The following is a 15929-nucleotide window of genomic DNA, read 5'->3' on the forward strand; positions in this document are numbered from 1 at the left end:
AATCATTTCCTATCTACCATGTCTCTGGTCTTAATGAAAGTATAGTAAGTTATCCCACAATCTATACTCTTCCTCTCATTTGTGAACAGAATATTAGTCTGTTCAGACATTCAGAATGAACAGTTGAACTTAGGTTGCCTGAGCTGTGTGAGCCCAGGAGGAGGGTTCTATGAGTTTCTTTGGGGAAGGACAGATTCCTTCCCTGCTAAGAGGAATTCCTCCACTCAAAATATCTTTTTAAAAAACTTAAAAATTTTTTGAAAGACCAAAAAGTGAACACACACACACGTCTTTTACAGCCAGGGTACATCCCCCAGCTCTGTTAGAAGCTGAGCTCAGTGTTTATCAGTTTCCTAAGCAGACGCCTCTCCTCTCCCTCTGTTCATCGTTTAAATGTAGGTGGTCACCAGAGTTCTAGCCTTGTCCTCCCTCCTTCTCAACCTATAGTTGCCACCAACTCCCAAATCCAGGTCTCCAATCCAGACCTCTCCTATTTTTCCAACCACTTACTAACATCACCTCAAATTCAGCACATCCCAAACTGAACTCATCATCCATACTCATTCTTCCCCCATATTTGCTATTCATTTTTATTTCACAATTAAGTTCATAACATCACAATTTACCGAATCTTCCAAGTTAGAGACCATTGTGTCATTTTCGATGCTCCCCCCCCCATATCCATTCATGTCAGTTTTGCCTCCTGCACAGCTCATAAAGGAAACAAAAACTTCTGCCATCCTGGAGCATATATTTTGTGGGGAAGATAAACAGTAAGCAACTAAGTAAATATAAAAATGTAATGTTAGAATACTAAATCAAGGAAAGCGAGTATAGACTTTCAGTGTGCGGATTTTTTGTTGTTGTTGTTTGTTTTTAAATTGAGTTAAGGAAGGTCTAGAAGTGCCAATTGAATGAAATGAGGGAGTAAGCCATGTGTCTATCTGTCGAAGAAGAGTTCCTGGCAGAACAGCAAGTGCAAAGGCCCTGAGGTGGGAGTGTACTTGGTTTGCGGGAGAAATAACTGATGATGCCAGTGTGGCTGGAACAGAGGGTGGGGAGGAAAGGCAAGAGTTGTAGGAGATGAGGTCAGAGGAATGGGGGGAGGTAGGAAGTCATGTCATATATGAGTAGGGCTTTGTAGGTCAAGGTACAGACTTGTGATTTTTCCATTGCCTTAGATCAGAGTCATCTCCCTCCAGAACTTCTTTATCAGTGTGTGAACCTTAGTCTAAGAGCGCTACAAAGGCTTGTTGAATGAAAAATAAAAAGGATTCAAATGAAGAATGGACAGAAGACTGTTGGATTCTGCAATTTTTGCTTGTGGATCTGTTAATATGAATCACATTTTCTTTTGGAAATGATTCATATCATTTGTTTTGTAGAGGTTGGACTTTTCAGGAATTGAACCTGATATAAAGCCATTTGAAGAAAAGTGCAATAAACGTTTCCTGGTAAATTGCCATGATTTAACTTTCAATATCTTGGGTCAAGTTGGAGACAATGCAAAAGGACCACCCACAAATGTATGTATAACTTTTCCTTTTACCTCCCTTAAACCAGTGTATTATGGAAACTCCTTTCTTTGTTATCGCTGAGAACTAACTTACAGGGTGAAAATTCCATTACTATATGTTTTAATAAATTTGACATGGAAGAATTTCATACATGCCTTTCTTTTGCCAAAATATGAATGTATAGTCCTCTTGAGAAGATTCATGAAAGTCTTACCTATTCAAAATAGAAAGAGTAGGCTCTTCGCATTCAAGAGGGATCTGTCCCCAGAACCTGGATAATCCTCAAATTGGTGAATTGTACTAGAGAATATGACTTCTGTGAAATTGGCTCATAGCCATGAGTAATGAACACCAAAGCCATGCAGAGGTACAGATGCTGTGCAGTCAGCTAGCCTCACTCACTGTTCTCAGAGTGAATTCGTTTTGTGCTGCACAGAAAATTCTAATTATTAGCTATCACAGATCATTTGAGTTGCTCAGAAACACTTGAAACTATAAATGTAATATCGCTAGAGAGACTACATTTTATGTTCATCTTGATTTTTTGGTTCAAGTTTTATCTTTGGAAAACATCCACAATGATTTATTCCCTTACAAAGTAGCTTAAATGCACTAGGAGACTTTCTGTGTGTAAAGAGTTAATCTTTATGCCATCTGGCATGAAATTTCTCTTTGTGACCAGCTTTCAAATGCCATCTGTAGAGAGAAATCACGTCTTCCAAAACTGCTGATGGGGCAACAGAGCTTTTGTCAAGTAATTTGATGTTGACTGATATTAGCTCTTATGAAATGTATAATCCAGTAAGCTGTAACATAACAAAAGGGAAGATTTATTTCTTCTACTCTATAATAATGGCATTATTTTGGGGTAATTTCAGTAAACCAATAGAGAATTAAATTTTATTCGTAGAACAGTTGGTGTTGTTCTTTAAATTTGGCTTCTGATTTCTACTCATCATTTAAAAAAATTTATAACTTGTGACATTATTTATACCTGACAAAAGTTAAAATTTGATAGCCTGTTATTTAGAATATTCTTTCTTCTATGCAAATAAGCTATAATGCAATTTTAGCTAAATGTTGAACTCAGCATGAAACTGAATCACAGAAACTTGATGGATGAAAAAAATATTATTTTGTAATTTGTGTCCCTCCTGCAACTCCACCTAAAAAAGTTTTCTTTTAAAAATGGAATTGTCTTCATTCCCAGGTTGAACCTTTTTTTATCAGTCTTGCTTTATTTGATGTAAAGAACAATTGTAAGATTTCAGCTGACTTCCACGTAGACCTGAATCCCCCATGTGTCCGTGAAATGCTGTGGGGCACTTCAACCCAACTGGCCAGTGATGGAAACGCAAAGAGCTCGTCACCCGAATCTTTCATTCACGGAATTGCTGAATCTCAGTTATGCTACATAAAGCAGGTAAAGAATGATCTCAGTTTTGGTAGTGCCTTCAGAATGAAAAACAGAGAAACCCTTGGGTTATTTCATCATGTAGGTCAGTATTTTCATGGGCATTCCGTCTCTTGTAAGATCTGTATGTAGGTGTTTTTCTAGTGACAGAAGTTGAAGGGAAAAAAATGGAAAACAGCAAATATGCTAGTAATACACTGGCGAAGTAACATTTTCACTGGGACCATGATGTGAATCTCAAAGGAAGTATTTTCTGAGATGGAATGCAGATAACAAACAGACACACAGAAACGGATACACAAACAGATACAGACACAGAGACAGACACTCTCTCACACACACACAGCCATAGACACACACATGGCCACAGACACACAGGCTCACGCAGAGACAACAGATCCAGACACACACCAGACACACAAACACAGACACACACATAGACAGACACACAGAGACATACACACATACACACATGAGGCCTGACAGTTAAATTCGTGAACTCATCCTAGAGAAAGTGCTACATACCTCATTGCTGAATATCACTATGGTCACCTTCGAAGTACTCCCCTTGGGAAGCTATGCACTGACACCAACACCTAGTCCATCCTTCAAAGCAACTTTGGAACTCTTTCTGGAATGGCCATCAGAACTGTCCTCGTATTAGCTCTGATGTCCTGAATGTCATCAAAATATCTTCCTTTCAATATTTCCTTTACCTTTAGGTAAAGAAAGAAGTCATTGGGGGCCAGATCAGGTGAGTAGGGAGGGTGTTCCAATACAGTTATTTGTTTACTGGCTAAAAACTTCCTCACAGACAGCACCGTGTGAGCTGGTAAAAAGTTCAGGTTGTTTTCATCTTTTTCATGCAACCTTCCAAATAGCAAACTTGATTAACTGTTTGTCCAGTTGGTACAAATTCATAATGAATAATCCCTCTGATATCAAAAAAGGTTAGCAACATTGTTTTGACTCTTGATTTGGACTGATGGAACATTTTTGGTTATGGAGAATTGGCTGACTTACATTGTGCAATTTGACGCTTTGTTTCAGGGTTATACTGGTACACCCATGTTTCATCACCAGTGATAACACAGCCCAAAACATCATCTTGCCTCTCCAAAAGGTCTTGGCAAACTTTGACTCTCCCTTGCTTTTGTTCATCAGTGAGCTCCTTCAGGACCATTTTTGCACAGTCCTTTCTCATGCCAAGATTTTCAGTTAAGATTTTCCTAACTGTTTCTCTATCGATGTTTACTTGGTCTGTTATGCTTCTCACAGTCAGCCGGTGATTTTGACGCACAATTCAATGAAGTTTTGCAATGTTTTCGTCGGTTCTGCTCGTTACTGGCCGCCTTGACCTCTCTTCATCAGTGACCTGTTCTCTCCCCTCAAAAAAAACGTTTCATCCGTTTGTACACTGCTGTTTTCTTCATGGCATTACCCCCATAAACTTGGACTAACGTGTCCCTGATTTCACTTCCTCTCTTTCCAAGTTTAACAAGAAATTTAATGTTTGTTCATTGTTCTAATTCAAGCTCAGACATTCTCGCGACGGCACACAAAAACACACAGCAACAATAATGAATGCCACTCAGCAAGACACCGCCACACGTCAACAGGAACACAGCTGTGAGACACTGATATACCAAAGTTGTGAAACCTTACCAAGCTGTTTGTACAGTGCTGCCAAAGTTAGTGCATGGTGGCAAGTTCGCAAACCTAATTGTCAGACCTCGTACACCCATTCTTCTGAGCAAGGCAATAGGTGCTTGAAAGACTGATTCTTTGAGGAAAAAAATTGACCCTACAATAACCTCCCGTTCCTAATTTCCATTTCCACCATGAGAATGTAATTTTAATGAAGCATAAAAGCTCTTCAGACACAGTTCTGGTTGAAAAGCAGTGGAGGGAACTGCTTGTGTCACAGGTGTAATACTGCTCTGTGCTGTCCTACCTGGTGCAGAGAACCCCTGTAGAAAGAGCCTAATAGTTCTGGCATTTTGACCTCTGACCAGACCTGCGGCAAAGAGGTGAGGCAGATCACTACTGATTGTCTTCCAGACGTTTGCAACTGAAAGGAAACTAGAGTGTGGATACAATTAAAGTAGGAAGAGGCATAAGAACAAAGCAGCTCGAGTTGTAAGGAGATTTAGTTTTCAAAAAATAAAAATGTTTCTTTTTTTCTGATTATAAAGATAAATACATTATTATGTAGAAAATTCAATCAATACAAAAAGTATAAAGAAGAAAGTAAAAACCATCACCCGTAGATGACAACTATTAGCATTTTGGTGAACATCTTTCTAGACATTTCTGTTTTGCACATATAAAGACATACAGTTTGTGTAAGGGTATACCTAATGTGTATCATATTCATGCTGTTTTATACCTACTATATTTATTTAATATAGTTATCATTCTATATCAATTTTTCTGGATCAGTTACATTCTTATTGAAGGCTAATATGGTATTCCATTGATTTAGATAGCATATTTCTAATTTTTAGATGTAATGAATAATGCTGCATTGAACATCCATGTGTGTACATGTTAGCTCATTTGTTGAATTATCTCCTTAGAATAAATTCCAAGCACTGAGGTTTTCAGGGTCAAAGATTATACTTACCGTGGATCCCCCAAAATAAGACCTAGCCGGACAATTAGCTCTAATGCTTCTTTATATTAAATTAATATAAGACCCAGTCATATTTTACTATAAGACCCAGCCTCATTTTACTATAATATCAGACCCAGTCTTATTTTACTATAAAATATAAGACCGGGTCTAATATAATATGATGTGATGTAATACCAGGTCTTATATTAATTTTTGCTCCAAAAGATGCATTAGAGCTGATTATCTGGCTAGGTGTTATTTTCGGGGAAACACAGTATTGATACAGATTGCCAAATGGTAGGGGAAGACTTTGCACGTGCTGTCACTACCCTCTTTGGACTATAGGTCTGTGGTAGCTTTTTCCCACATTGTCCCTTGTTCCCTTATGGCCCCTTAGTTTGTTACTCACATGGTAGTTGTCACATATGTGAACATTCCACTACAGTGTCCTATGCTTTTATTTTATTTTATTATTTTTTTAATTTATTTTTTAAATTTATTGGGGTGAAAATTGTTAGTAAAATTACATAGATTGCAGGTGTACAATTCTGTATTACATCATCTATAAATCCCATTGTGTGTTCATCACCCAGAGTCAGTTCTCCTTCCATCACCATAGATTTGATCCCCCTTACCCTCTTCTCCCATCCTATGCTTTTAAAAGAGAGATTGAGGTGGTATCTCATGTGGTACATTTATACAATGGAATATTACTCAGCCACAAAGAAGAATGAAATCTTAATCATTTGCAACAGTATGGATGAATCTAGAGAACATTATGCTAAGTGAAATAAGTCAGACAGAGAAAGACAAATACCATATGATCTAACTTATATGTGGACTCTAAAGAAAAGAATAAATGAACGAACTAATCAGCAACAGTATCAGAGACATATGGGAAAAACTGAGGGTTGTTAGATGGGAGGGGAGTTGGGGATGAGGGAGAAGTTGAGGGGATTAGAAAGCACAGTCAGTAACCACAAGATTGCCCTGGGTATACGAAGGACAGTTTGGAGAATATAATCAATAATGTACAGATATTTTAAGGTACCTGATGGACACTTGTCTTATTAGGGAGACCACCTCAGGGATTGTGTAGATGCCTGATCGCTGTGCTGTACACCTGAATAATAATAAATGTCAACTATAATTTTACATATATATATATATATATATATATATATATATATATATATGGTCAAAAGAAGTGGAGTACAGCATTAGGAATAGAGACAGTAGAAATATAACGGCTGTATGGGATGTCAGAGGGGTAATAGATGGGGGAGGGGTGTTATCACTGTGTGAGGTGTATAAATGATAAATGTCTATTACATTGTTTTGTACACCTGAAACTAATAAAACATGAAAAATAGATTAAAAGTGAAAGAGAGATCGAGCATGTTCAGTGTTACAAATTTTTGTGAATCTGCTTTTGAATCATATGTTTAAAATTTCCCACGTAGTTATCAAATAAGTCCTTTTAAGCCAATGTATTTACTATATTACTTCAATGTACTCAGCTGTAGGTTCAGTGCAAAAAGTTTAAATTGTGGTTTCAGGTATCATCCCACTTGTAATCTAAGTCAGGAAGAAAATCAACATTTTTTGAGTATCTCGTGTGCCAGAATTTTCCTCTGATGTCTCATGGAATCATCATGGGAAATATGTATAATCATTGTGAAATAGTATAATCATTGCTGTTTTGCAGATGAGGAAACTGCAGTTCAGGGAGGTTAAGTAAGTTGTTCACCATTACATACCCAGTAGTGGTGCTGGCAGGATTTGAACCTAGGTCTGTTTAAAAGACCTCAGTCAACAATATTAGTCAAAATGTAATTAAGTGCTGAAGTATATAACATAATGGTAGTAGAAGAGTTTGGAATGTGAGGCGTGGTCAGTGGTCGGGAGTTAACTTAGAAGACGCCACAAAAAAATGTGGGACTTATGAGAGGCCTCAAAGGAATAGCTGAGAACTGGACAGGTGAGAATGATGGGCAGTGGCCTTTACTGGCTTTATCATTTTGCACCCTTTTTCAAATCAGCTAAAGATACCAGGAAGTGGTCATTTACTTCAAAGAGTCGAACATTTCATTTTGAAGGAGTCTTTTTCTCAACTTCTTCCTGTTTAGGACTAGGAAACAGTACTGTGTAGGAGACAGACTGAAAATAGGTAGGTACTATTACTATCCCCATTTTACATATGAGGAAACTGAGGCACAAAAGCAGTCAAGTGGCTTGCCCAAGGTCACAGAGCTAATAAGATGAGGAATAGGACCTGAACTTAGGTCTAGCAGGTTCCCTAAAAGACACAGGTTTTTACCCCTGTACTGTACTCCTTTCATGTCACCCTAGAGAGAGGGAAGAACCCTGTTCCCCAGCACTGCTGGAAAGGGCTGTCTGGCAGTCCCATCCCTTCCAGCAAGGCTATTCAAGTGGCAGCATTATCTATACGAAGAGGCAGCTTCCAGGGCTTGGTTGACGGTGAGTGTTTTGGGGCCATTCTAGGCCCTCCCCATTTGCTCCTCAGAGTCTTTCTCTCAGTGGTTTCCTGAGGAGCAACAGCGTGACCACAGAAAATTGAGGAAGTTGGGTCCATTGAATAGTTTTGCCTCCCTGACACCAAAAGGTCCCTGTGACAGTCACTTCACTCTCAGCCTCCTGGCATTTCCTTCCCAGATGCCCTGTTCCCCAAGGTTGGGTTGGGAGCTGCTGACTCTTGGGGGTGTGCCTCTCTGTGACCCTGTGGGCGACTTGCTGGAGGGGAGCAGTTGTTGGGCTGGTGAAAGGGTGCAGAGCCCCCCACCACATGCCTTGCCATGCCCTACGGGGCTATATAAGTGCTGGGAACTGGGAGGGGGTGAGCCATTCTTTTGAGGGAGGGTGCATTGAAGTGGGTAAGAGTCACCCTGTGGGGGGCAGGTATATCCATGCCTCCTTGGTGAGGAAGAAGGGCTCGGCTAGAGGCCTTGTCCTAAAGGGCCAGATTCCCAGCCCTCAGGAGTGGGCCTCCTTGGCTTTCTCTGGCTACCCTTCTGTGTTTTGGGGACAGGGCAAGGCTAGAAATTGATTGGAAAAAAAGCAAAACAACTCCAAAGAGTATCTTCCTACACTGTAATCTCTGGTCAGTTAAAAAATAAACATCTGCATGCCTCGGCATCCTCGTCTATAAACTGGAGGCAATGCTAGGACCCTTGTCCCAGGGCTGTTGAGAGACTCAGACAAGGGGTGCTGGAAACCACTGGGCACTGGACCAGGCCCACCATGTTTGCTCTATACTGTGTGGCTGCTAGTAGGGGCAGCAGTAATAGTGATCACAGATAAACAAGTGAAAGCAGCTTGCTTTTATCAATTGTCAAATTGTTTTAAATTATAATACTCATTGCTGGCATCGGTGTATGGAAATGCCGAGAGTCTGGGACTGGGGAGCCATAGGTGCTCAGTGGACAGTAGCTATAGCAGTAATCAGTATTACTCTTCTCATCCAGCCTCATTGTGTGAGATGTTGGCTGCACGGGCCTCAAGGCTGAGAAGCAGCATAGCATGGGCTATAGAGTCTGGGAGCCCTGGCCACAATCTTCTTCACCCACTTACTTGCTGCATAAACCCCTTCATCCCTCAGTTTCTTGACTTTTAAAATGTGTGTATCTTGGTACCTGCTTTTGAGGGTTTTTATGAAGACTAAGTGAGGCAATGCACGAAAACCACCTAGCACAGTTATGTGACAATCGGTAAGCCTGAGGTTACACTCAAGGCAGTCTGCCAGCTGCATCTCACAGCCCGAGCACGTTCCTGGCAGTACCAGAAATCCAGTTTTGTGACCTTGAGATGCTTTGGGCCACTGTAGTAATAACCAGGTACCTAATGGGTATGACTTCATTTAATCCACATGGGAAGTTTATGCAGTAGTTAGTAGTATCATCATCCCCATTTCATAGATGAGAAACCTGAGACGTAGAGATGTGACTTGCCTGAACTCATAAATGGTGGAGCCAGAAATTGAACCCAGGAAATTTGGCTCCTGAGAGTTTTTAACCACTTTGTTTCATGCTTGCTGCTTGAGAATTCAAACTCAGATCAGCCGTTACCTGGGATCCTTGCAAGCTGTTGGTTTGTGGAAGGAATTACTTCGTGTCTTATAGTCAGTTTTCTCTTCTGCCCTGTCTACCACAGAGGGTTTTATCTGGAACAATGAGATCATGTGTCTGAAATGGTTTGAAAACTGGAAAGACTATATTAACACAGTTGGTAGTACACCAAATGGAAAAACAAAACTTGGTAGCTAGTGTCCCAGTCATGGATTGTTCCTCTTGCATTCCTTTGTGTGGTGCTCCTTTAAACAACGGACACAATCAACTCACAGGCTATTTGGAAGGAGCTGAGCTAGACGGGGTGGCATGGTTGTTCCACATACATTCAAAGAAAACTTCTGTAACTTTGGTTGCATCTGCATTAGTACCCTTAAATAAAGCGACCAGGAACAAAATAAGGTTTGGATCCTCTCTCCCCTACCTTTACATTGAAAGCCCCACAGCTCTTTATCTGCCACAAAGGAATGCTTTCTACTATAGGATGATTTAGTTTTTATGTTACGCAATTTGAAAACGGTTACACAGAGCAACAACGTATTTTCTTCCTCTTAGCTGCGATTAGTATTAATTGTGAGTGAATGCCTCTCCAGCTCCACTTGAGAAAAGCATACTATTTTAGTACATGCCAGTTAAGCCAAACAGTACACGTTGTGTTAATTAGGTCCAAGAATGCAACTTGCAAACACAGCCAGACACAAGAGGCTAAGTAGCAAGGATGACACCTGCACTTTGGGGACTAATAGATGTGAAGTTGGTGACAAAAGAAAAACAACCAAAAAAACATCCCGTTTTGAAAGGAACGTCTGGATTTTGGAAAACTGTATGAAATCAAATGCTATCTACTTCTTAGGGTCCTGGACATGATCTTTTGTTGACTATCAACAGTCTATGCTAAACACTACTAGGAATCATTAATCAAACACTTGTCTGTATGAGGTTATATAAAACAGTCTAATGGAAGTCATTTTTTTCCCCAGGGAATTTTCTCAGTGACGAACCCACATCCTGAAATTTTCCTAGTTGCGCGAATTGAAAAGGTGCTCCAGGGAAACATTGCACACTGTGCGGAGCCCTACATCAAAAATTCAGACCCAGCAAAGGTATTTATAAAGATCATTTATGAGCATTTCAGCTTAATGTAGAATTTGCCTTTTACTGATATCCTAAATGGGATTGTCAATGACCCCTCAAAAACAAACAAACAAAAACCAAAACCTAAAACTTACTGTCTTACCACAGAGTATATCATGAAAATACTGTGTACTAGGTGAGTGTGCATGCTAATGATTGAACATGACTTTTTATGGTCTGTTGACATGATAATCTGATTTCTGCTGCCTTATGAAAATGAGAACTAAAGGTTTTTCAGTAACATCGGCTCATTGACACTGTCTCATTGGCGGTGGCGACCCTGTTTTACAGACAGCCCTAGAACGTCGGAGCTGGCAGGGGAAAGATGATCCAGGCCTGTAGTTCCCAAGTGCCAGTCTGTACTCAAATTTATTCCTGTAAGATGATGAAGTGAGAAAAGACAAGATAGTGAGCTTTCATGAAGCTAAACATATTCAGGTCGAAGGGTGCCCTTTATTCTGAAATTTTTGCCCTTCCTGCTTGGTGAATGTCACTCCTATCTAACTTTCATGAAATGTTGGTAGATCAAGTGGTAGGTATTGTTTTCACTGGTTCATGTTTTCAAATAGTAACATTAAAAGTCTGCAACCCATATAATCATCCAAGTTTCTGGACCCTGAAATCTAAACTTACAGAAATTGTTGATTGAATCTTCTGCTCTCATTTTATAAATGAGAAAACTGAGACTTGCCCGGAGAGGGAAAGTGTTTGTGGCACAGTTCATTAGCTCTCCTGCTCCTGCGTATTTATGAAGAGTCCATCTGCTCTATGTGACATTTAGTTGTGAATCTGAATAGCATTTATGAAGTGGAAGGTGCTGAGGAGACATGTGACTAATTTTGAAGAAAAGAAATGTCTCAACGATATTGATAAAAGCCTCGAGCATTCTTTATCCCTAGGGATAATTGTGCAGCCAGCATTTCACAGCCTGTTGAGATTCTCTAGGCATTGTCACCTCCCAGTGCTTGTGCATACAGAGGCCCCTGCCCACACTGAACTAATGGCATTGATTCTTGGTCACTTGGCTTTTACCTTAGGAGTAAAAAGGTCAACTGTATTGAGAACAAACTTCTCCCAAGCATGATGAGAGTCTGCTTGCTCATATGTAAAAGGAAATACACGTTAAAACTGTTTAAGATTTTCCCAGTAGGGTATTTAGTCCAAAACGTGCCCTACATCTATATTGTCTGTCTTTACATATCTTGATGAAGGCTCTGTTAATGGGAAAACACAAAACCTTTAAGAAATACTACTTTGGTCTTGGAATTTGGGTAGCCATTGTGTGTTGTGCTTTATTTGTAGGTGTTTCTGTATATTTTTTATATATTTTGATGTTTTATATCAGTCAGTAAGTTGGGGAAATTATTTTTCTGGGTGAGTCCCTGGTAGTTTGAACAAATATGAGCCTATCTTCTTATTTCTGACCTTAGACGGCCCAGAAGGTACACAGGACAGCCAAGCAAGTGTGCAGCCGCCTTGGACAATACAGAATGCCCTTTGCCTGGGCTGCCAGGTTTGTACATATACAATCCTGACCCTACCCATACTCATGTGTGAAGTTGAAGGCTGTCGCCCTTGCCAGCAGTATTCAGCAGTCTGTTTCTGACAAGCCAGTTATATCTTGGAGCATCTGGGATGTGTCTTAATTCCTTCAGGCTGCTCTAACAAATTACCATAGACAGCAGACATGTGGCTTAAACAACAAACATTTATTTCTCACAATTCTGGAAGCTGGAAATCCTGAGATCAAGATGCCAGTATGGTCGGGTTCTGGTCAGGACTCTCTTCAAGGTCGGAGTTAGCTGACTTCCCTTTGTGTCTTCACATGGCAGAAAGAGGGCTGACAAGCTTTCTGGCCTCTTCTTTTGAGGGCTCTCATCCCATTCGCGAGGGCTCCACCTTCATGACCCAATCACCTGCCAGAGGCCCCACCTCCTAATGTAATCATCTTGGGGATTGGATTCCAACATATGAACTTTGAAGGGGGGTATGGGATACAACATTAATGAACATTTAGTTCATAACAGGATATAAGAATTCTTTCTCTTAGAATTTGCTGTGCATTAAAGACCCTTTCATGTCTTCATATGTGTTGCTTGAGGGAAGTTTACTTTGGCTTGGGTTTCTGATCTGACCGACACACTTGATTTTATTGCGTTTGAAAGCAGAGCTTATTTGCTAAAGTGATGGAAATTTTTTCTAAAAAAACAGAAATTGTAGTGAATTATGTAGTTATTGAGTGCTAACTCTGTACTATTTCAGAGCTGGCTGGGTTTATGCTTTGAAAAGCTATCATAGAATAATTCTGGAAAACATGCAAAGAATGCAGTTGTTAAGTGCAAGTGTGTAATTAATTAATAGATTTTCTTGCTTTCTGATGACAGATTTGGCAAACTCTTCAAAGGTTGTGTATTTGGAAGCATGTTATCTATACCACATATCTTATGGTAGATTATGGGATTTTTTTCCAAATCTTGCAAGTCTACATACAGTAATGACTTAAAATGTTTTTCTTGCTTATCCCACCTTTGCAGTATGGGTTCATCACCTGTTTGTGGTACAACCAGTACAGCTCACTAGAACTTCTGGGGAAAGAAGGGCACTGTGTTCTGAATAATTCAATCAATTAAGTTCAGCGGGTGTTGGGGAGTAGTAGGAGGGTAGGAGATTCTAAGTTAATTGATTCTTCTGTCACTATTTATAATCATTTAATTTTTTGGAAGGTCTCAAAATGCATTGTATGTTGGTAGATAAAAAGGCACATTGTCCTTGTTATACAGAATGGTAAAAAAAAAGATAACCAAGGATAGGTGAATGGCAAAGAGTAGCGGAGGGTGGTATGTTTAGGCATTACAGAGACAGAGAGTGAGATGTGGCTTGTAAATATAAGCTTACTTAGTGATGCTCCAGCCTGAAAAGTCAGTTGCTGCTGCTGCTGCTGCTGTTATTAATATTTATAGTAATTGAGTGCTAACTCTGTACAAGGCAGTGGTCTCAGTGCTTAATGTATACTTTCTTAAGAGGTAGGTACTGTTATCCCCATCTTGGAGATGAGAAAACTGAGGCACAGAAGTAAAAAAAAAAATCTCGCCCAAGTTTACACGGCATGTGTATGAGCAGGGATCAGAACCCATGGCTGGTGACTCTAGACCACGGGGCCACACTGTCCCTTTCAGGCCATAGTAGTAGCTGCTTGATGCTGTTTTGCCAGTAGAAAAATTAATCTTAAAATCTTCAAAGTTAGAAGCTTTGATCCCCAGTTCTGATGAGGAATTATACTGTGTTTTTTTTCCCTTCCTGAATTATTTTGGTTGTCAGCAGTGGCAGGAACTCACTCTAGAGGCTTGGATGGGGTATTTAAAAGGTAAATGATAAACCCCTGTTTACCGAAAATAAAGGAGGTATGCTTAGAAGTAGGGACAGTGCTTGATGCCTATAACTACATCTTCAGAGGCTCTGCCAGGGGAATTATGTTTCTGGCTAGAGCTGCTTCTGCTGTGTTGGATACTTGCACATTACTTCCCATTTTTGCAGTAAAATAGCTGCTTACAAATGGGAGAAGGGGAGGGTGAGGGAGAATTCAGATTCATATTAGAAACTCTACATATGTATTATAAACTCTGTATAAATTGATATTAAAGATCTAATTTAAGTTTTATCAACTTTGAGATGTACTTTACCTTTGATGAAAATATACACATTTTGTATGTCCAATTTGATGAATTTTTCCAAATGTCCATAGTCATGTAACTACCACCCCAACCAAGACAGAGAACATCAATCACTCCAGAAAGTTTCTACATGTTCCTGTCCAAGTCAGCCATCCCACCTCCACTCCATCTATTGTTATCACTGTAGATGACTGTGATCTATTCTAGACCTTCATAATAAGTAGAATCATGTAGTACATACCGTTGCATTTAGTTTCTTCTGTTCAGTCTGTTTTTGAGATTCATCCATATTGTATGTATCAGTTGTTCATTTAGAGTAGTATTCCATTGTATGAATATACCATGGTTTGTTTATCCATTCACTTGTTGATGAATATCTGTTGTTCCCAGTTTGGGGCTATAACAAATATGCTATCAACGTTTATGTACCATGTGGAAATATGCTTAGGGGTGGAATTATAGGATCATAGGGTAGGTGTATGCTTAACTTCCTGAGAAACTGCCAAACTATTTTCTGAAGTAGTCTCACCATTTTATACTCCCACTAGCACTAATTTTATTGGTATTTATCAATCTGATATTTAAAAAAAACCAAAAAAAAAAACAACCCTTCTGTTGCTGTTTTAGACCCATTTTCAAAGATATTCAAGGCTCTCTGGATCTGGATGGGAGATTTTCTCCTTTGTATAAACAAGACAGTAGCAAACTTTCAAATGAAGACATTCTCAAGTTGCTCTCAGAATACAAGAAGTAAGTATGTGGAGTTACTGAAGGAAAGCAATATCATAGTTGAATTATAATTTCTTAAAATGATGAATGTGAGTCCTATATGGGAGAAACTGAATGATTAAGATTTTAAGTTTGCATACAGGGTAAACATTGTATTTAGTAATCACAATTTTTAAGTATAAAATATTCTTATTTTACACCTAGGCCAGAGAAGACCAAATTGCAGATTATTCCTGGGCAGCTAAACATCACAGTAGAATGTGTTCCTGTGGATTTGTCAAGTAAGAACTCTCTTACTGCAAACAAACCTTAAAAGCTGTGTTTGAATCTGAAATTTTTATCTTTCCAATATTTTTCTTGAGGTTTACATGGTGCATTAGTTTCCTAGAGCTGCTGTAGGAAAATGTTACAAAATGGGTGGCTTAAGATGACAGAAGTTTATTTTCTCATGCTTCTGGAGGCTAGAATCAAAATCTAAGTGTCACCAGGGCTAGGCTCCCTCTGAATGCGTCAAAGAAAAATGATTCCTTGCCTCTTCCTAGCTTCTCCTGGCTCCCGGCAGTCCTTGGCAGCCCTTGGCTTGTAGCTGCATCTCTCCAGTCTATGCCTTTATCATCACATGCCATCTTCCCTTTTCTAAGAGCACCAGTCATTAGATTTAGGTCCTCCCAATCCAGTATGACCGCATCTTAACTAATTACATCAGCAAAGACCCTATTTCCAAATAAGGTCACATTCTGAGGTTCTGGTGGACATGAATTT

General features: G+C 39.6%; 1 protein-coding gene across 3 annotated transcripts in view; it reads left to right on the plus strand.

Moving 5' to 3' along the window:
* The window catches only part of DOCK11 (dedicator of cytokinesis 11), a 211793-nt gene that overhangs the window by 68705 nt on the left and 127159 nt on the right, over positions 1 to 15929 (plus strand). For all 3 annotated transcript variants that reach the window (XM_019717035.2, XM_074323193.1, XM_074323192.1), the window contains 6 exons: positions 1386 to 1526; positions 2728 to 2940; positions 10614 to 10736; positions 12198 to 12280; positions 15066 to 15188; positions 15372 to 15448. In XM_019717035.2, the coding sequence (XP_019572594.2) occupies positions 1386 to 1526; positions 2728 to 2940; positions 10614 to 10736; positions 12198 to 12280; positions 15066 to 15188; positions 15372 to 15448 (760 nt within the window). The remainder of the gene's footprint in view (positions 1 to 1385; positions 1527 to 2727; positions 2941 to 10613; positions 10737 to 12197; positions 12281 to 15065; positions 15189 to 15371; positions 15449 to 15929) is intronic.

The sequence above is a fragment of the Rhinolophus sinicus genome, chromosome X (genome assembly GCF_036562045.2).
Source record: "Rhinolophus sinicus isolate RSC01 chromosome X, ASM3656204v1, whole genome shotgun sequence".
In the NCBI taxonomy this organism is placed as follows: domain Eukaryota; kingdom Metazoa; phylum Chordata; class Mammalia; order Chiroptera; family Rhinolophidae; genus Rhinolophus; species Rhinolophus sinicus.